This window comes from Colossoma macropomum, unplaced genomic scaffold, assembly GCF_904425465.1.
Source record: "Colossoma macropomum unplaced genomic scaffold, Colossoma_macropomum, whole genome shotgun sequence".
In the NCBI taxonomy this organism is placed as follows: Eukaryota; Metazoa; Chordata; class Actinopteri; order Characiformes; family Serrasalmidae; genus Colossoma; species Colossoma macropomum.
The window spans coordinates 25,216,309-25,243,016 of NW_023494799.1; the positions used below are offsets into that span (position 1 = coordinate 25,216,309).

Sequence of the window (26,708 nt, forward strand, 5' to 3'; positions counted from 1 at the left end):
GTCTTGTTTGCCCTCATACACAAACATCCCATGTCGTTTCTTTCTTTGCACCAAGTTACTTGGAGACTTTGCAAAGCTTTAACTGTTTTCTGATGTAAGCTTTGTCCCATGATGTTGCTTATGAGAGTTCATGCAGAAGTGAATAAGTCTGCGACGTTAACCTCTGACATTTTGTGCTGGCTTCGAAACGGTGTCTGGAGGCGATCTCCAGGGGTTTTATCAATCCTTTCTACCATTGGCATTCACTGAGCTGAGCTGCTCAGAGGATTCTGCTAGGTCCGCTGACCTGGCAGACTGCTTTGAGGTGTCAGGGATTTCATCAATGTGGAGTTTGTCTAATATGGTAGAATGTCGATCTACAGCTGCTTTTTTTAAAGAAGCAAAAAGCAGCTAGAAAGTCACTGCTGCTGCTGACCACATAACCTGTGGATTTGACACCACTATAATGTTATTTTCTCACATTACAGATTGGTGGCTTGATCATGCTTGGGATGGAAGTGTTCCAAGTGCCCCAAAGTTTTTTTACAAATACAAATGAACGGTGACCTCAGTAGCTCCTATCTCACTGGTTTTATGCAATTGCGTGGAAATTTGCTCCTCAAGAATGATTGAACCCCTGTCTGTTTAGCTAGTTTACCCCCACATTCAACTCAGCGTGTTTACTTGTTGTTGGTGGATAGCTTATGATGCAGCTGCAGCAATATAATCTGTCACGGCTACTGTAATATGACTATAGCAGATCCTTTCACCCACAGAGAGAATTCTACTCGTGCCTCAGTAGAAGTGAAGGCCCCACAAATGTGGACTGTACTGATCTGGCCAATCTTTTTTTCATTAGTAAGATCTCATTTTGATCCTCCTCTAAAACGTTTCTGCACCACTGTACATCCACTGTACATGTATGACCCATATCGCAGACAAATAAACCTGACTGAAATGTGACGACCCACTGTTTCCTCCATTTCCTGTACTTTCTGAAGGGCTCTTTCTCTCCTCCTCTCGCCGGTGTGTCAGGAATGAAAGGGCTCAAATCCTCAGGAGCAGGAGGCTGTGAGAAAAGCTTTCTGTTGACTACGTAAATCTAATTTGGCAACTTTGCCAGTCTGATGGTAGCATGTCATCTCATTTTCCCCGGTTCCTGGCTGCACATCGGGGCAGCGGAGGCTTAGAAACTCAAGGTCGTCCTTGATGTAGAGAAATGTTTAGATGTTTGCGGGCAGGAATCGCTTACTCGGCTTTTCGTTTCTCGAGTTAAGCGAAAAGCGAGCCAAATACCTGTCGGAGCGAGTTTATTTTTTCTTGTCTCCTTTGTGCCAGCTTGTCCCTCCACAGTACACAAAGAAAATGAAGAAGCTGACAATGTTTAATACTCAGTGAGACACCATTAAACCAGTCTTACCTGCCTTCTGCTTTAAGGACTTAAGGGGCAGCGTTCAGAAGGCAATTTGGGTCACTTCTGTGTGGACCTTAAAAGTTTGTGGAAAGGTGAGAACGCTAATCATTGACTTGACTTTCTCTTGTTTCTTTTCTCCATTGTTAGACATGGGACGCGATGTGCTGGAGAAGTAGCTGCCATTGCCAACAATGACATCTGTGGTGTCGGGGTGGCCTACAATGCCAAGATTGGAGGTGAGTCTGCATATTTAAACTTTTTCACCACATGGTCCTCCCTGCTCCATCAGCTTCTTTCATTTCTTCCCTCGTGTCAAGCTGTTATCGTATCCGTGTGCCTCATTAACTTTAGAGCGATGATCAAATAGAAGCATTTTAGGAGTCAAATCTCTGTTCCAAAGTAAGGATGCATCTGAATTTATAGTCTAAATCATTCTAGTCATTAGTGTTAGCCTCTGCTCTGCTTCAGTAGAAGAAGTGTGAGAGTTATTATCGCAGGCCCCAGAGCTGGATCCTCAGAGCCAAAGATTTGCACATAAGCATGTGTAATCCTTTTAATTGGCGGAGACACTTTTATCCTATTCAGTGCATATTTTATCTCATTACTCCTCCATGTGTTGCCTCCTGTCTTTGGGCTTTGGAACCCAGCTAAATCCTTCGATTGTTGAAGGCTTGATAGGTGACATCCAATCCTCAGTGTTCTCTGAGGAACTGCAAGGGCAAGGGAAAAGCTGGTTAAATGTTACCCTCCATATCCTGCTTCTCAATTGTTGAAGCTTAGCAACATGATCCCTAAGCAGGTTTTGGCCAAACCCTAGTTCTTTAGGTGTGGCAAGGCACGATGAATAGGGCACAGGAACACCTGAAGTTTTTATTTATTTGACAGTGCAGGTTTGTGTTTCTTATATAATGAGGTCATTTGGGCCCCACCCTTAACGTTGACCTTTGCATTGTCCATCTTTTCTGTTTAGGATAAGGAAAAACTAACTCTGGGAAAGTTTCTTGTCTGTCTGATTTCTTTTGACATTTTCACTTCAATTTCATACTAGTATTGAATTTATCTTCCATTCATGTAAAAGTTTAGATAAGACTCAACACGTCCAACCATGTTGGATACAGCCTACTATATGTGAACTATTTGAGCAGGTAGCGCTGGTGCTATACATGTTGCAGATGTTGTCACACGAATGATTTATTAATATTTTTTTTAGCGCTGAGATAAAAAAATAAAAAACGCTTCTAAAAATGTATCAATAAGGTGTCATTTTAACTGTGAAACAACAGACGCATCATGCAAATGTGTTTGTTTTGTAAAATGTACAGATAAAATATTCTCTCAACAGTAATTCATATTGCCCAGAATGGTGTACTATTACCACTCCACCAGTATCGTTTTTGTGCGTCATTGAGCACAAAGAAAACCACATCAGCAGGAAATAGTTTATTATCTGAAGGTAATTCTCAGTTATTTAATATCTGAGTCTAAAAATCAGGCTAAAGGTAATAGATGAGCTAAAGACAGACACAGCATGGGCTGCCTCAGTTCCTGTATTTATAGATTCCTTTGCAATGACTTATTTTTTTCAGAAAGCAAACCCTGTCCTAAGTTGCTAACTAAACAACTTTTGGTCATTTTTTTGGGCATTCATTCTCTAAATGGACTACTGTTTATTTTAATGTAACATTGTAGAATCAGGACTACAGTCATGTATGAAGGCTTCATGTGCATTAGCAGAGTGGCTGTGAAACACATGTCGAGTTCTCTGAGCATGCTGCCCTTACTGGTTGAAAAAAGGCTTGCTGTCATTTTTTCCCTCTTGCTGCCCTGTAATATCCTCTTCTAATGTCCCAGTTGAGACTTTTGGCAATCATTTTCTCCCCAGAGACCATCGGGGAATATTTTGGGCCGTCCTTTGAATCTGTTTTTAGGTCATGGAGCAATTTTTTTCCCCCCTTCTGAAGCTTGTACATAACTTCTCTTTTCTCACTCACCCATAATGCGCATGGCAAAAGCTTAATGCTCTTCATGCACTCTGGGAAACATCCCAGCTCCTGCTCAATTATCCATCCCGACCTCATTTCCATGTAACGGCACTTCTTCTTGAATTAGCTTCCTATTGAGAGGCAGCGGATGCTAAGCAACCTTCCAGCATGTGGCTTCACCTTGCATCTGTAGGGGGAAAACCTCCCTTAACAAGTTTCAGAGGCATTCCCATAAGGTCGGAAGAAGAAAAGGAAGGTGAATGTGAAGAAAGGAACCAAGGAAGAACGGAAGGACTGCGATGGAAAGCTGACCCACAGCGATGGCTAAGCCTGCCCGGATCTGCCTTCTGTTAAGGGATGCCTCAGAAGCAGCAGTGGGCCATGCTCTAGTTTAGATACAGCACAGAGAGTTTACTCCACTGCCAACACTCATTAGCCAAACATATTGGCCTGGAAGGGCTTGGAGAAGAGGAAAATCCACTGTTGGAAAAGGCTTGGTAACAGATCTGACACAAGTGTTAGGCAAAATCTTCCTCTGGACAAATCCTGCAGAGGAGGATTTAGTTGTTAGACTTGTATGAGGTAGAAGTCCTGTGCTGTTATACAGTTTTTTTTTTTTTCCTTGAGCATATCTCTAATGCCTTTTTCATTTCCTGTTAAGGAGCCAAGGCCAGCTTTCTTGATGTCCTTGAGGGACTTGAAGACATTTGGAATTTATATTCAGGCTCAGACTGTCTATCCCCACTTTATTCCTTGTGGACCCTACACGACTTTCAACATACCATTTTGTTGCCTGTGATATGTTGTCTTGTTAAGGTACAAAAAGTAATTTAAGGAGTTTACATTAACCCTCTAGACTAACACTTTAGAATTCCTGGGACTTTTTAGAGTTAGAGGATTATTGAGTACTGTTTTAAACAAAACATTTTTATTATAAAACCAGGAAAAAATTATTACAAGTTGAATTCATTGTAAACATGTCACGTCTCTGATTTGAAACCCAAAGGATAGAAATCAACAGAGCTGTGAGGCCAGGGCTGATGGGATACTGTGAATTGTAATTAGAACGTTGTAAACTGCACAATAAGATGAGTTCTTTAAAATAAAGAACGGGGATGTGGAACAACAACGTTACCATCACTATTTCCTCACAATAAGGCTACATCCTTACCCATATGGCTAAAGGCTGCACATTTGGCCTAAAAATACAGCTTTAATTTAGAAAGCCTTTTTGCAAAATGGCACAATATGAGTTCGTTTAGCTTTTATTTTAGCTGCCGAATGACACTCTGTGAGGGAGCTGAGCACATCCTTATTTTCTTATGTCAGTGTGAGACTAACTGGAAAGGGATGAACAGATCACAGGTTAGCTGATCAACACACATTGGTATTAAACACTGAAATGGCTCACCAAATAACTCTGCTGAACAAGCTTTATGTTCAGATTACTTCACCCACAAAGGAGCATGAATTTGCAGCTCACTTAAAACTCAGTCTCAACAGATGTGAGCATCTCTACTTCATGGAACAAGTTTCATGAAAAGTTTCATGAATCAAAACACTGATAATATATCACAATCACATAACAGTTTCTGAGGGTTTCAGACAGGTTTTAGACAGAACAATGGACAAGCAAATATAGCGATGATTATTGGATGGTTGAAAACAAGATCCTCCTGATTGTCTTTATGAAAGCTTGGTAGTTTTTTATTTTTTCAGTTTCCTGAGCCATGACGACATATAAAGTTTCTCAAAGTTAATGTTTCTGTAACCAGCTGTGTTAAATTGCCAGCTAATGGTAACAGCTGTTTAAATGGCTTCTTGTGCCACTGTTTATTTATTTTTTTATTAATCTGCTGTCCGTGATGTACATTACTAGATTATTTATTTTCCCCTCTCTTGACACCCCCTAATTTTACACAGAGCTCAGTCTCCTTTGGGATCTTTGGGATGAACTTGCAGTGCTTCTAGGACAGGATACGCGAGGCATCGAGTGATGGCTATTTAAACATTAATTTTCAAAGGCTTAGCATGCAGAGACCGATTTAAAAGTCACATATATAATAAAGAACCATAGATGGATAAGACGGATATATAGGTATAGAAAAAGAACAGCTCTGACAGCTAGAAATTGTACACTGTCTATAAAAATGCTGCCAAAACACCATGTGGTTCACTTTATATTGTGAGAACAATACAGTTTATCAAAAAGTACAAACTACCAGTTTGACTAACTAGTGGAGTAACTGAATGTGTTGTCTGAATTGATTTAGGTAACTGTCAAGTTGCAGTGAAATTATGTGGCATGCAACTAGTTGCATGAAAGTGTTGTAATGAAAAGCCAGATTAAAGTGTTCAAACAACTTAACAGTAAGCAACACAAAGTTTGAAGCTACTGTTGGATCTACTAGCCTCCCTTCCTGGGTGCAATTCCTGGATCCATGCTGAACATGGTGTCTTTAGGATGCAGTAGAACACAGTATATTGTTGAATTGCTCAACGCGCCCCCTACAGTTCAATATGCACACATGATCCACGGTGTTACAATGTGCCTGTTATTTTCCTATAGCTTCCAACATTTGCTTATTGCTCTGCAGACTACATGCACATTGTACATTCAGATCCACAGAACATCTCTGCAGCCTATCAGAATTTCCCTGGAGCCTGTCTGCACTCTGTATGCAAATATGAGCCGGAAAAGACAAGGGGAAATAAAAACAAATGATCCCTCAGTTCCAACGGGACAGTGGCAAGTGCTACTGAGACAGAGAGAAGGCCACCGCACACCAAAATTCAGAACCTTTGTTTTTCAATGAAGGTCCACACACCAGCGCTGGCACTCCGAGTCGACATGCTGCAGTGCTCATGTCTCCAGCAGCCAGTCTTTTAGGTAAACAGACAAATGCTAATGGTAAGTTACCTCAGCTAACCTTACTGACTATTTTAGCTCATATTCAGCATGAAATCAGCAAGTTTGTGAAGAGGTAGTTAAACAGATACCAAGCGTGATAAGTGATGCTGAACGCTTTATTTCATTCAATATATACAGTATAGAGTACAAATTAACTTAAAGTTGGCTGTTATCGGCTCTCCTTGCTGCAGATCTGTAGCAGCGATATGCTACGTGATGCTATGCTGCCCGACATGGTGAGTCCGGTGTGCAGTGGCCTTTACAGTGCCCCCCCCCACACACATTTCTGCAGCAAAGTAATTCCTGAACTCACAGGGAGAAATTGAAAATGAACTGACACAGACACCCTGTCTAGCTCTCTTTAATTATTTAAAATAGTGAAGGCAAAGCACCTACAGGCTGTCGAGGCTCAGAAGCACTTTTAATTTTAATGTTTTTCTTCCCTTGATTTTATGCAGTACAGACAGAAACCAGGCATACTCAGTCATGCTGCCATTTATCTGAATGACATGTTTTTTGTATGTAGGCAAAATTGAGGTCATTATTTTTTGAGGTCATTGTTCAGGATGATGTTTTTTTTTTTCCATTTAATATGTAGATAATGAGACTGTACCGTTATCGTGGCCCAAAAGCCGTGATAAATACCGAACCATGGGCCCACTGTACCTTTGGATCCCTAGTGTCTTTCAGCATGATTGTAGTTCTTCTTCATCCCCTGAGAGATTCCTCTTACAACTTAATTGGCAGTTGCTCCTTGCTGTTCTTCCTACTTGTCCTAAAATTGTCTGTAAAGAGAAATCAGGGCTTAAATTGCATAATGTGCATTCAGCATTAGAATGCGCTTTCTACACAGCGATGACTTCTCTAATTTTGAATACGTTGCTTGGCGCTTGTTTATCACTAACTATAACTTCAAGAGCTTGTGCATCAAAGGCCAAGCAACATTGTTTTGAAGATGTCCGCCATCGATTTTCCAGCTTTCTGGCGCTTTAACTCACCTATCAGATCAAGGAGGCTGTATACAGTTTCTGCCCACGTCACATATTTGATCCTGAATCAGTTGCAATAACTCAAACACAATTGACATTTTCAGACTGAGGGATTTTGCCTCCTCTTCAAGCTTCCCGCTGGTATTAGGCTTCTTTTTGTACAGAGAAAGTGGAAACTGATAGTCACGATAGTCCACCATTGTTCTCCCTTTATAAAAGAACGCCTGGCAGTGCTGAGGAAAGCAGTTGCCTGTCACCTCCGAATGAACTCCAGATTGAGTGGAGTTCTCTTCCTCCTCTACTTCTTCTAGTTTAAAGATCCTTTACTTTATATTCTGCACAGTCTCTCCTGATGTCTTGTTTCAACGTACTGCAGCCATTTTAATCCCTTGAAGTTGAAGTAAAGTCTCCATCTGGAACCTTGTTTCATCCAACAGTGGATCCTGGGGTACTTTCTCGTTTAAGTGATTTTATGTTTCGCCCTGTCTTCCCCCCCTAGGACTGGACATATTGTAGTGGCAACTTTATCCATAAAAGTTTATGACCATGACCTGTATTCTGCGCTGTTTCAATAGCAGAGAAGATCTAGGCTATGTCTTTGTGACTGAAAACACAAGAGATGTATGAGGAATCTGATCCTACTCAGAAATTCTGTCCTTTTCTCTGGTCGCTCTTTCTTTCTTTGGGTTTTAGAATGACAATCTGTTATCACTTGGGAGCATCTCTCTTATCCCTGCAGCAGTATTTGTTTGGATATGAAAAGCAAAAGTATTGACCTGGAGACTTGTGGTTAGAATATGCGTTTAAGAGGTAAAAAGTTGTAAAAGTCGTTCCACTCCTGCACTGGTTAGCACAGACACATTCAAACATTTTGAGTAGCAGCAGATCAAAATTTTAAATATCAGCTGTGTATTTGTTTTGTTAAGGAACATTAGACAAGCAATAGCCATGTTTACATGCAACCTAATAATCCATTAATAATCCAACTACTAGCTCAGTCGCAATAGAATACATCCATGTATACACCTCAATCGGAATAGACTAGTCCAACTGAGGCCATTCGGAATCCAATTTCTAACCGATTGAATGAGGTGGTTAATCCTGTAAATAATCTGGTAAATAGAAGAATAATAACCGTGTAAATGCCTGTATCTGATTACATTCCCAATCGGAAAGTTTAAGTACGTTCTGCGCATGTGCCTCACATCATAGCGAAAGTTTATAACATTCAACATGCGGGAGGAGAAACTGGTCTGTAGAGGAGATGAAGTTTATGCTTTGAGCTTTAAAAGATGGCAGTGGGACGGGGGTGTCCAGCTTATGTGTCTCTGAACACGACATCTTCCTCTCGCCCTTCTTTAATAAGTACTTGTGAAATACGTTTTCCTGAGTCTGATATTATTTTTAAGTAATTAAGCACAAGCACAAGCGTTGCTCACTGCTGCTCGTCTCACTCTGACTGGGCTCATGTGATGCTCGTTGTCATGGTAACATCTACACTAAGTGGTACTCTGTGCATTTGCCTAGGTTTGGATCTGATTATTTGTAGTGTGCATGTAAACAGATAGAAAATAGATGATGAACCATTCTCTGTTGACAGGGATGTTGGATTTTGTGGCACATAATGTGGCCTACATTCTACATACATCCAAATTCTGCTTTTTTTTTTGTGATTTTTGTCATTTGTTTTTGGCCCAGTGTCTCCTTAATGCATCACTATTGATCATAGTACAGTACTGGCTTACAGCAGCATTAAAAATGCAGTGAAGGTGGTGATTCTCCATTGATTTTGACGATAACATTAAAATTTTTTTTAGGCGATTTTCAAATAACATCAAAAAAAGTTTTCTTCGTTCCTAAATGTGAATATATAATTATTATTATAATTCTGAATGGTATCAAAATAGTAGAATCATGGTGGAACTTGAGATTTCTTGATGCGCTGAATCTTTTCCGAACAAATCCTAATTGAATCATTGTGAGGGCAGAGGACTGTTTGTGCTACTCTGGTCTAACTGAAGCTGTTTTTCTGCAGGAGTGCGCATGTTGGATGGAGAGGTGACTGATGTGGTGGAGGCTCAGTCTCTCAGCCTAAATCCTCAGCACATCGACATCTACAGTGCCAGCTGGGGACCAGAAGATGATGGCAAGACTGTGGATGGCCCCGCAAAGCTGGCTAAAGAGGCTTTTCTACGAGGAGTGACTGAGGTGTGCCTGCTTGTTATAAATAGCCCTTTTTGAACTACAAGTAGATTTTACATAGTGGTGGGCAAAATAATTGATTCTTACATACAGTGATTTTGAATCAGTTCACAAACCATCAGATTTTTTATATAGGCTTTGCATTCCCACTGCTGTAAAGTACTCATTACACCCAGAGATTTTATAAAGTAGGATATTTAATATATATTTCTATAACAGTTAGTTCCAACGGCGCAGTCTGATTGGCGGAGAAGCATTCTACCTGTGCTGTTATTTGTGATAACAGCACGTTTTTTTTTTCCGCAGTTTATCATTCTGCTGAGCACCAGTTGCTAAGTAACGACTGCTTTGCAGCTTAAGCAAAGTCTGTTTCTACTGTGACCAACTAAACAAACCGGAATTAGCCAGAAAAAAAACAGAAAACATTTCAGCAAACAGGATGGGCTGTAAAATGCTTTACAGACTTAACTGGGATGAGACGAAGTTCACGTTAATCTGGCAAATACTGAAGTATTTATATAGCTCAGCATGCCTAATGTGACCTTTTTTTATGGCTCTGCCCTTGACAGTGTGGTAAAGTTGGCTTTGATTGGAATATTTTGACTTTCTCCTCTCAGTTTGTAGTGAAAAAAACTCCCAAAAATGATCCAACATACATGTTCTTGCTTCTGAGAAGACAGTGGATACGCTACAGGGAACTGTATTCCAAAAATGTCCGAAATTCAAAAATTTCATAAGGGTTCAGAAACGCAGAACACCAGTATTCGTTATTAAGGGACCATCTACAAACTCCGTAATGCAGACATCTTTCGTATTTTTATTTCCCATGTATAGTAGCAAAAAAAAGGCAAAACCGTATGAAATTACTTGTCAAGAGTGGCTTCCTTTAAGCTTACTACAAACCCCGTTAAAGGAAGCCACTCTCTTTAATATCAGTGATTTGATTTGAGATTTGACCTATTCATTACTGTTTGTTTTTTCGCTGAATACGTGGAACATTTGTAGTGTTTAGATGGTTCCTGAATGCTTAAAGCGTCTGTAATCTGCCCTTTTGAAACATTTGTTCAGCAATGTTTAACAATAGAAATATATTTGGGCGAATTGATCATTTTTTTGAGTGTTTATGTAATGAGAAATTGTGGAGAGAAAGTAAAATATCCAGATAATGTCCAATATAAAACCCACTTTAATATGTTGTCTTTTTTGGTGGAAGGAATTAAAGCACATTTGATATAATGTTCAGGGCTTATTTGTATTTCAATAGAAAATGTATTTAATTTACTGAATAAGATTATTACATTTATTTTTTTAGTATAACTGTTGTATAAAAGCAACAGAACACTCAAAGTTAAGTGCTATCACAAATAAATGTGTTGATAGCATCTGTGATCTAAGCCACGAGCCAAAGGCAAACATATATGCATAAATGCACAGACAATAGTGTGCAGAAGTTTGACACCTGAAAAAATTTGAATTAAAAGCAGATTATTTGTGCAGTGAACCTGTATTTGCTCAGAAAAACCAAATACAAATTAATTTAATACAATACATAGCGCTTTTACGTATGTTAATGTATTCATTTAGCCATTCAAAAAACCTCTGCTCATGGCAGCCCCCATTATATTTGTAGTTATAGATATTTGTAGATATAAACGACTTCTTGCTGCTTTTTATGTATCTATGTTTATTTTAATTTATTCTAATGATATATGGTGTTTATACTGGCAGAACCACACTTACTGCCAAGAAACATGGATAAACCAATATGCTTATGTATAAATCACAATTCAAAATACATTGAGAGTTGTTTCTAAAATTTGGCATTGTGAATCCAATCAAATCATGAGGTGCCTAGAGAGTTTCCTTTCTCTAGTGCCACCTGTTTACTGTGTTTAATACCACAGTTGCAATGCTGTAGTCTTCAGTCACCGTGAAATATAGCTACTCTTTTAAATTATTTGTACTTTTATTAACATGCTGGCCAAGTTTTTTAGTGCTATGCTGCGTTAGAGCACAGATCGGAGCTGGAAATGCTCTAACCTACTGTGACTGGTGACCATCGCTCAATTGAATTAGGTCCTAAATGCATCACTGAGCCTCATAATCTCTAACTGTTACCGGGGGAGGCATCTATCGAGGGCAGGAATGTACAGTCCAGAATGCCATGAGAGAGATTTATTTTTTTTTATTTGCTTTGAAGTCAGCGAGGGTGGCTGGGGAGGAGGGGGGATGGGGAGTGGGGGGACTTGATTCGGTTCCAGCTCCGTTAGCGAGTGCCTTGAGTCATATTAGCAGTTAGCAGTTGGAGTGACGTTCGTTTAATTTAAATGTCACATTAAAGGGTAATTTTCACAGAGAAATCTTTATGCAGATTTTCCGGAGCGTGTGTGGTGTAGACATTCTTAATGCCTAATTGCTTCACGGCCTTCGTGCTAAACTGCCATAACACGAAGAGAAGAAGAACGGCATTAATTTCAGCCTCTCTCCCTCACTCTTACACACACGCACACACTGCCATGTTGCTGGAGTAGTGAAACTGGCCTGGGGCCAGCCAGCAGACAATGGCAGACAGTAGAGCCAAGGCTTTCCCTGCTGTCTGCATTACCACACTGCAAAAGCAAAATAGCTGTTAGACTTTAACTAATGATTACAGCGGTGAATAGGAAAGACTTTAATTTACTGTAATTATAGGTGTGGTCCAATAGTCATTCATCTGTAGGGATTGGTTTGCATTCACAGAATGTACAGAATAATCTGTCTTAAACATTACGACACCTGTGTCTGCACAGAGGCTTTAACGCTAAATAAGGGGACAGTGCTTTGAAGCCCGTGTGAGGCTGCGTTAATCATGCGTGCTCGTGGGAGCCTTGTGACGCAATTTTTGACGTATGCTGAATAAAAAGATAGGTATACACATGAGGTAAATCATAACAGCAGTACTTAAATTCTTCATATTTAAAGGGACTAGCTCAGGGGTCGGCAACCCAAATGTTAAGAAGACCATTTTGTTCTTTCAACAAAAACCCACAACATGTCCATTTATTTAAGTAGCGTTTTACCACCTTGGCTGTAAATATGTCTGAGTACGTGCTAATGTCCTAGTGTAACGCTCTGCTTTAAGCTTTAGCTCAGCTATAGCCGCTTTTCTAACATCTCCAGCAGGAAACCTTTCCTTAAAAGCAGAATACTCTCTTGTAAAATGTTTCTCAACGGTCTTTTTTATTTATTTATTTATTTTATTTTTTTTACGAGGCTAAAGTCAGCTCCTCTTTCACCAACTTCTTGTTCAAATTGTCCCCATTCTACCTTACATGGTGCCTCAGGTGCCAGAATGTAACTGTGGCACCATTTAAGGTGGCACGGAAAAATTCGAATGAGAAGTGGCCGAACGAGAAGCTGACTTCAGCTTTTTAGTGTTTTGACAGTTTCTCGCAGATTAAACATATCACGAAACCAGTTGGAGTGATTGTATATGCAAATAAGCCCGTTCATCTCTAAATTATCGATCTTCATCTTAAGTCTTTCTCTTTGCCTTTTTGTTAGCTACTAGCTAGGCGAGATTGTTGTCTGCGTTGTTATGGAGACCAGCAGTCTGTGCATTGTGTGTTAACTCCGTATTAACTCCAGTGTTTAAAACCATTTATTGTTAAAACTGTGTTAGAACAATCAGCAGAGCTTTTTTTACTGCAAAGGAGGATTATTTTATTTTTACCTAAAAATTCTGCCGTGGAGCCGCAACAGGACAGTACAAGAGCTGCATGTTGCTGACCCCTGGTCTAGATCATATGTTTTTGTATTTTATTTTTTCCCCAGAGGTCTGCTTATAACGGTTGTGTGGTTGTATGTACCAAAAACTGTACCAAAAAAATTTTATCCATTTTCCAGTATCTCTTCAGATTTAAAAAGGCTTTCATTTGTCTTTCTGAGACAGCTATATTTAATATATATATATATATATATATATATATATATATATATATCAGAATTTAAGTATGAATGGGCGGAGCTAAACTGCTGTAGGTTGAATAGGTGGATAAATATAAATGTGTTGTTTGCATCACAAATGACACAAAAACGAATTTAAAACAAGATGTTTTTGCAACTTAGTTTTCATGTTTGGACTGTATGGACTGCTGGACCGTTTTTTTGAAACTTAAACAGTGAGTACATACTACGTCTACCACTTTGCTTCAAAAAACTGAGGAAAAGTATTTTTTTCATGATATAGACCCTGTAAACCAAACTGAAAAGTAAGAAAATGCTAGTTTCAGTCTCATAGCTGAAACTGTTTTCCTTACAGTTGAATTTGAGGCAAAAACAGTTATTCTAAAACTGGATTTGGGTTTAAATTGGCCACAGCAAATGGAATTGAGCTCCGGTGCTGTAATATGTTGGAAATGTAAGTTGTTTTGAATGCAGTCTTTGTGAAATCTATTTAATTATCTAGTATGACAAACCACACTTTAACCACACTTTTAACTAGTTTTTGTAAATGTGTTTTCACAAAATTTGTCAGCTAATTATCAACCGTTTAACTTACTGTTTCGCCAAGTGACTGTTGGTTAATGCACTCAAAGGCACACATTTGTGCCTTGGCACAGGCATGAACCATTTCATGAGTTTTCTGGGTAAAGTTTTTCTGCCCTCAGTCTTCTAAAAACAGGAGGCAGCTGCTGTAAGCATACAGCTAAAATAGACAGGAAGGGTTCTTGACCTTCGATAGGTAGCATTATTGTTTGCAACAGTTAATTTTGCTAGTTTAAAGGATTTAGTGTGACTCATCTTTGTCAAAGAATCGGATGAAATTTTAAAATGCCAAAATTAACAAAACTAAATTAACCCCATAAATGGCCAGGGCCCACTGGCAGGCCCAAAGTTTTACTGCACACTTCTATAACCTAAGAACAGCTCAGCCAGTTTGTACTGAAGTCCCTGTAGTTACTAAGTAATAAACTTTAGTATGTAATAAGCCTGGGATTTTAAGGGGGTAATTAACTTAAGCCATTAAAACAGAAGAAGAAAGTCTGTTAGATTTAATCACAGGTTCATTATGTTAATTCTGAGAACTCCATGGAAACGAAAAGGCTATGGGGATAAAAGTTACCCTACCTCAAAAGTCCCAATTTAACCCCTGGATATGTATAATATTGTTGTAACATTAGTTTAGTACAGTTTTGATTTAAAACAGAGGAAAATGAGATTCATATGATTTCAAGAACTTAAAGCTTTGTTTTTAATACACCCTTGTTTGGTATAAAAACAACTCCCAATTACATCATTATGGGTGGTCCTCTCACCACTTTTGTTCTTTTGAAGTCCAAATGTTCATTGTTCACTAGTGGCCTCATTATTTCCCTTATTCACAAGGTGGGCCTTCCATCTATCAGCTGTGCATCATTCCTTTCAGAGCTCTGGCACAGCTTTTTCTCCGGCTTTTAATCCAACCTGCGAGTGTTCTCTGCTGGTCAGATCTCGAATGCCGGGCTGTGCCAGCAGTCAGATCTGTTTCAGGAAATGAGATCTATGTTGCAGAGTAAATCCTAAAGCAAACAAAGCTGGAGGCTGTGCAAACACATGTGAGTGGATGCCCGCAGTCCAGCAGGTGTGTACATGGACAAAGAAGCTACATCTCAAAGACCACGCTGAACTTTCCCTGCATTAGGCGTTCGTTTTTGTGGCACGCTCTGTTTTCCCTATGGCCGTTTTATTGCCTTATTGTTAAGAATAGGGGGTACAGTGGAGGGCTGCGCAAACAAAGCCTGATCAAAGGTAACGAGCAAACAGCATCTGAATTGAGTTATTGGCGCCGCCGGCCTCTCCCCGCAACAGCGGGCCGAAATGAAATCCATGTGGGTTATTAAAACACACCCCGCTAACATGCTGCATGAATCTTTTCCAGTCGCCTTATCATTTTGGACAGTCATTCGGCAATGATGTAGCCCACAAAAGTTTGTTGGAGTTTTTTAAATTTAAAGGATATGAAAAGGCATGATTAATGGACCTGAGAAAATTGGCATCATCCTGCAAAGTCTTGTTTAAAACTGTCTGGCCGTTCTGTTCAGTTAGTGATAGCATTTCAATGGCCTGAGACGCTGGGAGCTAAAAGCTGATTTCAAAACAGCATCCGGCCCAGACTGTAGTCGATGTCCTCCAGAAACGCTGCTGTGTTCTTAGTGTTTCTCTGCGAGTTTGAGCCCCAAGTGTTTGATGGTATTAAGGCGCTCGCTCAGAACCAGATGTTGATAGTTTGCTGCCAAGTCTCAGTGGTCTTCCACAGGGGGCTCTGGAGAGGGGCTTTGCAGACAAGAAACATAAAAGGTAGTGGTGTTGACACTCTCCCTCTGTATATGTGCTTTGCCCTTTTGTCATCCAGGGTCGCGGCGGACTCGGCTCCATCTTCGTCTGGGCATCAGGTAACGGCGGGCGAGAGAAGGACAGCTGCAACTGTGATGGCTACACCAACAGCATCTACACTCTGTCCATTAGCAGCAGCACGCAGTACGGGAACGTGCCGTGGTACAGTGAGGCCTGCTCCTCCACCCTCGCCACCACCTACAGCAGTGGAGGACTCAACGAGAAACAGATTGTGAGTCTGCCTTACTGCACTGAACAGCTCCCATTTCTTAAAGCAGTGGCTCAGCCAGAAATCCAATTTGCACAATTTTTCCCCTTACCCCAAATGTAATCAGTCAGCCAAGATGCGGCTGTTGTCTTAAGTTTGCTTTTTTTTTTAGTTTTGTACTGGCTAATTTACCTAACAAGCAATAGGAGCTTATCAGTTTGTACTAGTTAGCCACCAGTTTAGTGTTGTCTACTAGTTCAGCATTGTATGGACTGCACACTTGCCTCACTTGTTCTTAAAGCCACACTGTGGCCAAAATGAAAACTTTTAACCATCGCTACATCTGTTATTAGCATGCCTACTCATCAAACAGTGCTGCTGTAGTGTCTAGAGATTTTCTGGTTTAGAGACTAGCAAAACTCCCTTTTGTTGATGTATCTTGAAGGTGGGACAAGCCTTTGCTTTTGAAAATGTACAACCACTTTGGGGTGAAATTGTTTTTGGCAGATGGTTATCGTTTATGCTTGGAAGCCATACAGCTGAGGTAATATTATTATAATGAAGAGAATGGATTACTTAAATGATAGAAATGACTCCTCAGATGAGGAGGACGACAGACTAAAAGCTTAATTTAGCAAAACTGGAAGGCCTCTATATATCCCAGTACCATTTCGACATATCTCAATTCGCTTTCTTTTATCTTGCTTAAAGGATAAAAACTGGTGTCCGTTTTATGCTGAATTAAGATAAAATTGTAAAGAAAACAGCAATTTTATTTGACAACTGAGGTAAGCATCACACTTGTAATAGCTTGACTGTAGTTGACACCACAGGGATTCCCAGTGGTTGTATGATGTATTTGTGAAATGCATGCCCAGAATTGTAGTGGGAGAACACTGATAAACATGAACAAGATAAAATGAAAAATTCTGTCAAGCTTGAGGCTGAAAGATTCAGTGCTAAAGATTACTGTATAAGACAAAGAACATGAACTCCAGAATAGCTTTAAATAATCTTAAATAGACTTATTGTACATATCTATAGATGTAAGACTTTTATAAGATATTGTTACGTTACCTATATGAGCCTTGTAGCTACAATGCCCAAAAAAAAAAACAAAAATTCAACTCCAGACACCAGACATGTTTTAGCTCACTGACTACATTTAGACAAATGGGGATATGGTGAAAATTAAGCATCACTTTAAATGAGGGGGGAAAAATGCTAAACTGCCCACAGAGTAACCACAGCAGCCCGCTAAACGAAGGCCACTTCTGATCACACTCCTGTTTTTGACGTCCTTGCATTCTTTAAGGCTCTAGTGATAGAAACCACATGTAATTGCGTGGTTTAGCAGGTCCAAATGGTAATATGTGGACCATGGGGCAAAGTTACAGAGGCCCTTGCTTTGAGGCTCTGAAAAAATGGCCGGTATTTGAGCACAGAGGTCCCACAGGGGTTTGAGGGTGGACCGCGGCACGCTGAGAACCGATGAGGAAAGCATGTGATGTGTGGCCCTCCGTTGGAGGAGAGTGCATGCATTCGCCCTGAGGGTCTGTATTGTGTTTCATAACGCTGTATCCCCCGCCAAAGCACTTTTCCAGACCATCCAGCCTTGTCTTCGGTGTGCAGGCTGATGCTTTGTACATGACTGCAAGTCTGCGTTTCGAGTCAAAGCAGTAACCTCATACCATTACAGCGCGTTTAGCGCAGTCATTCCTTTGCGCTTGTTTCTAGCTTCATTTGTTGGAGCTTTACTCTGCCAGAAAGACGAGCTCAAATATTTTCCCATAGTCCTCGCCGGCTCAGAGAGTTATGTTTTTCAAAAAAGTCACAGATTTTAAAAATTCATTTTGCAGCATCTGTTGCTCAACATGAGCTGATGTTTCTAGGCAGTACGAGTAATGACAGGCAATCTTCCTTTCTCGCGTGCTCACTGACGCCCCATTTGAATGGGGAAGAGTGAATGGCTGTGCACTCATCTCCTGGCTGTCACGTTTTCACATAGCTGTTTGGCCATTTTTGGCACTTAGCCTCAACCAAGGCAGCTCTGTCTCAGCCACTGCACATCCCAGAATGCCTCTGTCTTTCACCCTGTTTCACTCTCTCTGTCATCATATTCTCTCTCTCTCTCTCTCGACTCTTTTCTTTCTATTATTTCAGACCTAAGGGCTAATCAGTGCCCCCCCACACACACACACAAATAAATAAATAAATAAAAAAATCATCACAGTCAACTCAAATCCTGAGTTTGCACAAGCTGTGATATATTTGGGAAGCAGTCAGAGCAGAGGTCCTGCATAACAACTTTTCTGAAACCCTTACGGACTTCATTTGAATCATCCCAGCCTCTGGTCAAGTTTCTGGAATGCTTCCAGTCAGTTTCTTAGATACTACAGGCAGAAAGTTCTCTAACTCTTCTCTCCCACCAACAGATCACTACAGATCTCAGACAGAAGTGCACAGACTCTCACACAGGCACCTCGGCTTCAGCTCCTCTGGCTGCAGGCATCATCGCCCTCGCCCTTGAGGCCAAGTAAGTCTAAACCTCATGAATCATATCTGTACTTCATGTATTGCTATGAACCAGGGGTCGGCAACATGCGGCTCTTTTACTGCCCTTAAATATCCTCCTTTGCAGTAAAGTAAACCTCGGCTGATCGTTCTAACACAGTTTTAACAATAAATGATCTTAAACATTGGAGTTAATGTATAACTGCTTGTTGCCGACCCCTGATATAAAGGTGGGTGAATATATACTCACTAACCACTTTATTAGGTACACCTTGCTTTTATTTGCACTCATCGTCCATTTTATCAGCTACACTTACCATAAAGGGTGCACTTTGTAGTTTTACAATTTAAAATTTTGAAAATAAATATTTGCGAATAATAGTGTAACAGTTAAATATGATGGAATACACATTTTTTATTTCGCTAATAAATATGGTATTAATCACAATATAACATTGATATTACTTGTATGTGCCCATGCCCATCAGCTTGTATTTTGGCCCATGCCCATTAGCTTGTATTTTGTCTTTTTTTCCCTAAAAAGGGAATATAAAGTGTTTTCTAATGAAAACCTTCAATTGCAGATTGTAATCCATCTAGGGTTAAGTTTATTGTTCCTTTTACCCTGATCATCAGTGGTCACCACTGAATGGGTGTTATTTGGATGGGTAACAGTGAGTTGTTATAGCCGATGGTTATGCGTATCTGCTAAAGCTGATGGGTTTAATTCTGACCTGTAAAGAAGACAGTGTTGGTTGTAAATTGCACTTGAGTTGCATAGTGTAAAGCATCTTACAACTCATTGGAAACTCAGCTGCAATGCTTGCAAGTGTCTCAGCTTCGGGGAACAAGTACTGTAAAACATAGTCAGAACATTACATGATCACGTTGAACGACATACTTTCAAACCATTGATTTCACTGGATCAGTTGAAAGGAAAATAAAGCAGAAGTTTATTGGGTGGTTATTTGTCTCTAGCCTGCTGTTATTGTGATTTATGAAGCTAGGTTCAGTTTCTCCTCTTTTGGTGTCCACTAAATTTACACAGAGCTCAGATTCATTTGGGATCCAAAGAATGGAAAGTATTACAGAAGAGGAGACAGAAATGCGGACAGGATGAGCGAGACATCAAAAAAGGCTATAACTGTAATGGAGGCTTAAAGGAACAATATGTAATATTTACTGTACCAAATCATAAAATGACCATGATGTGTCATCAGAGATTAAGGAAACATGCTAAGTTGAAATACTGGCTTCTCGGACAACAGAACTACAGCCAGTATGTTCTCCTTTGAAATTTCTGTTCCGGAGTGGAAAGTCTGTTTTTGTTTTGGCATGTGATTCTGCCCACTGCCCGTTTCCCAGTACCATTTCGACACCCCGGGTTGTCAGATATGAAACAAATTGGCAGGCAGACACAGCGTGCTGCAGCCATGGAGGCAAGCAAACCAACTGGATCCCGACCTAAAAAGCTTCAGCATCCTTCTAAAAAGCTCCGTAGCCAGAGTCGTAGTAAAACGCGAGTAAATATTGATGAAGCATTTGAAAGATGGAAAGAAGCTGATGAATAAGAAGCTGCTTTCAGGCAGCAAGTATTTTCAGAGCAGTTGGCTTTTGTTATCTGGATAATGGGCTTAGCTTTGGCTACCGTACATAGCCAGCCATGCATCTAGCTAACATTGACATTAACATTGACGAGTTATTAAAAAATCCACATGAGCTAGTTTATAATTTGCATACAAAAAAGCTTCGAGTCTGGGAAGGAGGAGGTGGGGGCAGACGACTCTCTCCAGTATTTTGAATTTGGACTGTAGTACCCATTTTAAACGCTTGCTGTCAGTATTACACATTGTTCCTTTAAACATTACTTTTCAAAGCCTCAAAGTAAAAAAATATATCTCTGCAGTCATTTCATGAACATTTTCATCATATAATAATGAAAATATCATGATCCTGCTGTGTTTAAAGCAGAAACCTTCGCTTTGTACGCAGTTTTTGCTCACCAAATTACGGCCTCAACAATAATGCTAATTTCTGCTCGCATCTCAATGAGATTTCCTGGATTGTGTTAGCATCAAACTAACTGTACCACATGTTAGTTTTACCACGCTTGGTTTAATACTGCTTAAGGCAGATCTGCCAAGATCATGGCCATTTTAAGCATATACGACATTCAAGTAACATAGTTTTTACTTTTTATGTTGCGGTATTACAGTGTGTTATTCAGCAAATGCTTCAATTCAAAGACTAACACTGCATAGTAATGGAGGAGCGTTTTGGCCTTTTAGCCTTCTTTTAGCCTGTTTAGCTTGCTATATTTTAGCCTAGTTAAAAAAAATAAATTCTCAGCCCCTCAGTTTGAATAAAACCAGCTTCTTTCTTCAATTATCAGTACGCTCTGTGGTCCATGCGAGCAGCATACCCAGTTCATTCACAGCATAATGATTTTTGTGACTTAGAATCACAGTAAGAAACAATAGTTATTTTATAAATGGATGGACTATTAGTACAGATACAAGGTAAGTGTACCTAATAAAGTGGCCAGTGAGTGTATATTATATTATTTTTTTTTAAACAGAGGTCAGACTGGGCCAGAAGGCAGGTTTCATCAGAAATTACTGAGCATTTGACCAGAGGCTATTGCTAACAGCATTTTCCAAAACATGTTGAGTTGTGCTGACTTTTCTAGTATTATATGGTGAGACGCTCTGCAGACAGTTTCAAGGTGAGGTAGTAGACCACCTAGATGAGCCCTAAATTATTAATGTGGTTTGCTGGGATGCTGAAGGAAGAAGTCATTGGCATGTGTTCTTTTCAATGTGAGCCATTTCATAGAGCTTCTGACTGGCTCTGTTAGTTTCCTTCCATTAAATCTGCACACAAAGCAGCAAAATAACCTTAATGCCAATTTCTTGCCTGTGGTTGGAGCTGACCTTTACCAAAGAACAGGTCCTGATGACCTAACCGAACAGAAATCCATGCCTGACACCTTGCGCTGAAACTTCGTGCAGACAGCACCTTAACAGGATTAAATGAAAGCTCTGTGGGGGAAGTGTTCTGAACATGTCATCTGTTTTGGCAGCAAAAACCTGACGTGGAGAGATATGCAGCACCTGGTTGTGAGAACCTCTAACCCAGCCCACCTGATCACCAACGACTGGAGAACCAATGGGGTTGGCCGTCAAGGTACCGACAGCTGGCCTCACACTTTTCTGTCCATCTTATGTGTTCTTCAGCCACTGTCTGAGCCTCTGAGACTTTTGTGCTGATTGATTATGCCTGCATAATGGTCACATAAATGTGAATCCGAAATGCATAAACCATCTCCCTCGATTTCCCCGCTGTCTCAGACTGTCACCATGTGCTTTGACTTCTATTAAGCTGAAGCTCCTGTCATTGCCTGATTGCTTTCAGCAGTATTGATTCTCTCTCTCTCTCTCTCTCTCTCTCTCTCTCTCTCTCTCTCTCTCTCTCTCTCTCTCTCTCTCTCTATTTTTTTACACTCTTGTCTCATTCTCTCATGCTCTTTTCTCTTTCTTTTATTTCTGTATTAATTTTCTTTCTCATTCTTTCTTTCTCTCCCTTTTTTCTTTCATGTTTCTGTTTTTTTCCTTTCTTTTTCTTTCTTTCTTTCTTTCATTCTTTCTTTCTTTTTTACAATCTTCTCTCACTCATGTTCTTTTCTCTTCTTTCATTCTTTTTCTTTTTCATCGTTATTTCCTTCTCATCTTTCTCATTCTTTGTTTCTCTCTCTTCCACTTCTTTCCTTTTTTTATTCTTTAATATCTCTTTCTCTTATTCTTGCACTCTCTTTTACTTTATTCTTTCCGTTTTTTTACTCTATTCTCTCATTCTCTCATGCTCTTTTCTCTTCTTTCTTTTCTTTTAATCTTTATTTCCTTGTTTTCTTTCTCATGCTTGCTGTCTGTCTCTCTCTTCCCCTTCTTCCCCTTCTTCCCTTTTCTTTCTCTTTCTCTCATTCTTTTTTTTGTCTTTTTTCTCTTTCTGACACTTTCTCTCCTTCTCTCTCTCTCCCTCCCTCCCTTCGGTTCTTTCTCCTCTTCTTTCCGTTTTTCTTTCTTTTACACTCTTTTCTCTCATTCTCTTGTGCTCTTTTCTTTCATTCATTATTTTTCTTTGTGTCTCTTTTTCCTTCTTTTCTTTCTCATTCTTTCTGTTTCTCTATCTCTTCCTCTTCTTTCCTTTTCTTTCTCTTTTGCATGTTCCTCCCATTCTTTTTCTTTCTTTCTTCCTCTCTCTCTCTCTCTCTCTCTCTCTCTCTCTCTCTCTCTCTCTCTCTCTCTCTCTCTCTCTCTCTAGTAAGCCACTCATACGGATATGGCTTGCTGGATGCTGCTGCCATTGTGTCTCTGGCCAAGAACTGGACCAATGTTGGCCCTCAGCAGAAATGCGTCCTCTCCTTAGTGTCTGAGCCCAGGTGAGCAATAAAACTTCATCTAGCATCGCTAATTGTAAATGAAAGCTAGCCAGGTCCTGTTAGCATTATGCACATACTATCACTCCTAACTGGCTTTTATTCATTGTTAAGCCCTGTTTTTGGGTGAAGGTATTCCTTTAGATTGCTGTCTGTACTAACATGTGGCTAACAGGCTCTCCCTGCGGTGCATTACAAAATGATGTTTGAGATTCTGTGTGAATCTGCCCTTGGGGAGGCTGGGGATTGTGCATGAGGAGTCAGGCTGTAATGGGAAGTGAGCAGTGTATTCACCAGTGACGGCGCACCGTGTTTGATAGCCCATCGCATTTGCAGTCAGAGGGAGCGAAGATTGAAACGCTCGACTTGGTTTGATGTTCTGTCATGAGGGAGGGGTAAGGGGGATCGTCTCTGCCACCCGTGGTGCATGTCTGAAGGAAATAATTACTTGCAGATGAGCCTGTACACCGCACTCATGTCTCTGCTGACAACTACAAACCCCATCCCTCTCTGTGTACGCTAGGCCGTACACAAACCCACTTCATCTATGCAGAGCTCCTCCTCTCTTTACCCTCAAATCCCTTTGGTTTTTACATGTTATGGAAAAGATCAGAGCTTTGGAGCCAAGCCCAGTTTAGCATGCTGGTCGGAATAGGGCTTTAATTGGGCCTGAAATTTTGAACCAAATCCGAAAGACCCTTGTGCCATCCAACCCGATCCACAACACCAAGCTTTGAATCCAAACCTGATTAAAGCCTGACAAAAATCTCTTTGAGCCCAGCTAAAATAAATGAAATAAAAATAAATAAATAAAAGTATATGTCATGGTCTCCGTTAAGTTAATTTACCAGCAATGACTGCTATCAGCATATCATTGGTAAGCAAGATTAAAACTAATTGCCTGATGATCAACATTGTCATGTAAATCTATTTTAGTAGACCCCAAAACTAAAATTATGGACATGAGCGTAATAGGTCCCCTTTAAGATAATATAATCACTACAACATGCAGGGGATGGTGCTCCAAATAGCAGAATTAACAACCCTGGTTCAGTCCTGTTGGGTTTGGACCAGCATTTCAATATTCACAACTCTCAACTTAATGGTACCATGACTTTACATCAGTCTTTTGCTCTTGACATCAAACCCTGCCTTTAGACTGCACATTCTGCACCACCCTTAGCCAGACTCACAGTATGTGCAGAGTTCTTCTATCAGTCTCCCTTCATCTTCACAGACTTACTGTAAACAGGCACCTGTGTCCATAGCTTTGTGTTAAGCCCTTCTCCCACCTTCTAGTTCATGAATAGGACTGGACTGTACTAAGCTTCTTACAGGATTTGGCATGAAGTAAGGACACATACCACAACCTAAGCTACTGAGAAAAGGGTCTGTATGAGCACTCTCCCTGCTTGCTGAGAGTGTGTCAGCCACTCGTGGTCTTATCTTAACAAATGTAAATGTTTATCACACTGTGTCTCTTGCTAAGCTGTTCGGAGGCCACCTGAGATTTCGCGTGTGTGCCGACCTTGTGCAGTCACGCCTGTTTTGGCAAGCTATTGTCTAGGCCAGGGTCTCCAAGTGAACCGCTTTTCTGCACATTTGAGCATTATTCACTATTCCCAATACACCTGACTCAACTCATCAACTAATTAACGAGCTTTGTGAGTTTAAGAATGTGTTAAAGCATGCATACAAGTGTAGCGTAGGGATATCCTAGCACCTATCTCAAGACGCTGGCAAATACGTGAAGCAGTTGGTGGTCCTGCAGGAGGCGGTTTAAAAACCCTGCTGATAACTGGGACAGTTAACAGTTACGCTTAGGTTGTGCGCCAGCCTTGTTATTTAGTGTTCCAGAAGTAAATTCAGGATGGGGAAATTGTTTCTGTGCCATGCCCAAAGAATACATACTGCTTTAACTCCTTAAATCTTGAGGATCTGCTGGCAACACTCTTATGTAACTTGAGAATAACTCAACCAGTTTGCATTGTGATCTGTGTTCCTACTGAATAATAAGCCTTAGACTGTAGGGCTGCAAAAACAACTATTTTGATATTCAGTAATTCATATGAGTTAATGGTAACCCTTCTTATGAATCCTGGATTCCTAATGCATCATAAATGCATTTATAAGGTGTTATATGGCACACATACCACCTTACAGTGCCTGGCATAAGTTTGTGTAATTGCTAATAACTAGTTATAGTCATTGGTTTACCCCAAATATAGATGATTAGTCAACACACGTTTGTTTGAAGTTTGCTTTTTTTATTTAACACTGGAGGTTAAGGTAGCTAACAAGTAATGGAAGCTTCTAGCCACCAGTTATCAGCGTGTCTAAATCACAAACAGTTTAATTCTATGTGATAAAGAGTGATTCTGAAATGACCATGTAAAAGTTAAATGAGATACATAAAATCACATAAACATCATAGGTGTTCCTTAGGGGGAAAAATAAAACATAAGAAAAATGTAGGACATGGGCTCTTTCAATCCAGATGATGCCACAGCCACCCGTCAGTGCTGCTGCTCTCTGAGTGGGAAAGACTACTTCGTTTTTCTTTTTCGTGGATCCACAGCATAGCTGGCCACTTATGGGTTCCCGCCAGCTCACATACCCAGTTTGGGAAGTCTGTACTCAAAGCAATTGAGTTGCCATACCATGTAGCATGTGCCGCAGTTTTTTGAAATGTGCTGTGGACAATTTCCTGTGTGTTGAGAAGCATGAACTTACCTTTATGCATGCAGATTGTTTGGTGCTATATGATTGATTCAGCCATCAGGTAGGAATTGGTAACATTAGGGAGATAATTGGGCAGAAAAATTTAAATAATGGTGTATGTGTGCTACACATTTATGTCAGTGCTGAACTGTTTGCTCAAAGACTTTTTTGCCCTCAGATAACTGCCAAAGTTTTCAGTTAAGCTCTCTTTTTCCACCGGAAACGGAAGCTGCCAGAGCAGGAAACATGACTTTGTATTGTTCCTCAGAATTAATAATGCACATGATTTTTGCCTGTGCTCAGCTCATTGACATCATTCCTCCACTGAGGGATGCTAACATCTTTTAAAATATGAAACTGTAAGTGTCAAGTGGAAGAAACTTCAGATGTGAGGGGAACCCTCTAACACATCTGCAGATATGAAAATTAAGTTTTTATTTTTTGTATGTCGATCGGTTGAAACAAGTGCAAAAAAGTGACTTCAGTCAACTGTAGAGCAGCGACTTCTGGGAGTCTTCACATGACTTATTGTATGCTAATTAAGACCAGATTATGATGCAGATCTGTGAAAATTGCAAACAGTATTGCTTCTTAGTGTGGATAAGTGCATCCCCTCACTGCTCAGAGCACATTTCAGACTGAGCTTAATTGGAGAATGCCATCATCTGTGTGTTATCTTACTTTCAGGAACATTGGTAACCACCTGGTGATCTCCAAGAGCGTGGATGCGTGTGCAGGAAAGCCCAACTTTGTGAGCTCTCTGGAGCATGCTCAGGCACGGCTCACGCTGTCCTACAACCGGCGAGGAAATCTGGCCATCTACCTGATCAGCCCACAGGGCACCCGGTCCACTCTGCTTGCTCCCAGGTTAGGGGACACCACATGTCTGTGCTCTGTCTGTTTTATCTGAAATTAGTAGGGATGGGAGAAAAACATTGATGCAACATAGTATTGTGATGCTTTGGGTGGGGGGAAAAAGTAGTATCAATACATGGGCAT

General features: G+C 40.3%; 1 protein-coding gene across 4 annotated transcripts in view; it reads left to right on the plus strand.

The window, feature by feature from the left end:
- The window catches only part of furina (furin (paired basic amino acid cleaving enzyme) a), a 124,861-nt gene that overhangs the window by 83,191 nt on the left and 14,962 nt on the right, over positions 1–26,708 (plus strand). For all 4 annotated transcript variants that reach the window (XR_005008104.1, XM_036585912.1, XM_036585914.1 and 1 more), the window contains 7 exons: positions 1,541–1,629; positions 9,311–9,483; positions 15,851–16,063; positions 18,475–18,575; positions 21,636–21,739; positions 22,874–22,991; positions 26,397–26,576. Coding sequence is in view for 3 of the 4 variants with exons in the window: in XM_036585912.1 (XP_036441805.1) it covers positions 1,541–1,629; positions 9,311–9,483; positions 15,851–16,063; positions 18,475–18,575; positions 21,636–21,739; positions 22,874–22,991; positions 26,397–26,576 (978 nt within the window). In the remaining variant the exon portion in view is untranslated. The remainder of the gene's footprint in view (positions 1–1,540; positions 1,630–9,310; positions 9,484–15,850; positions 16,064–18,474; positions 18,576–21,635; positions 21,740–22,873; positions 22,992–26,396; positions 26,577–26,708) is intronic.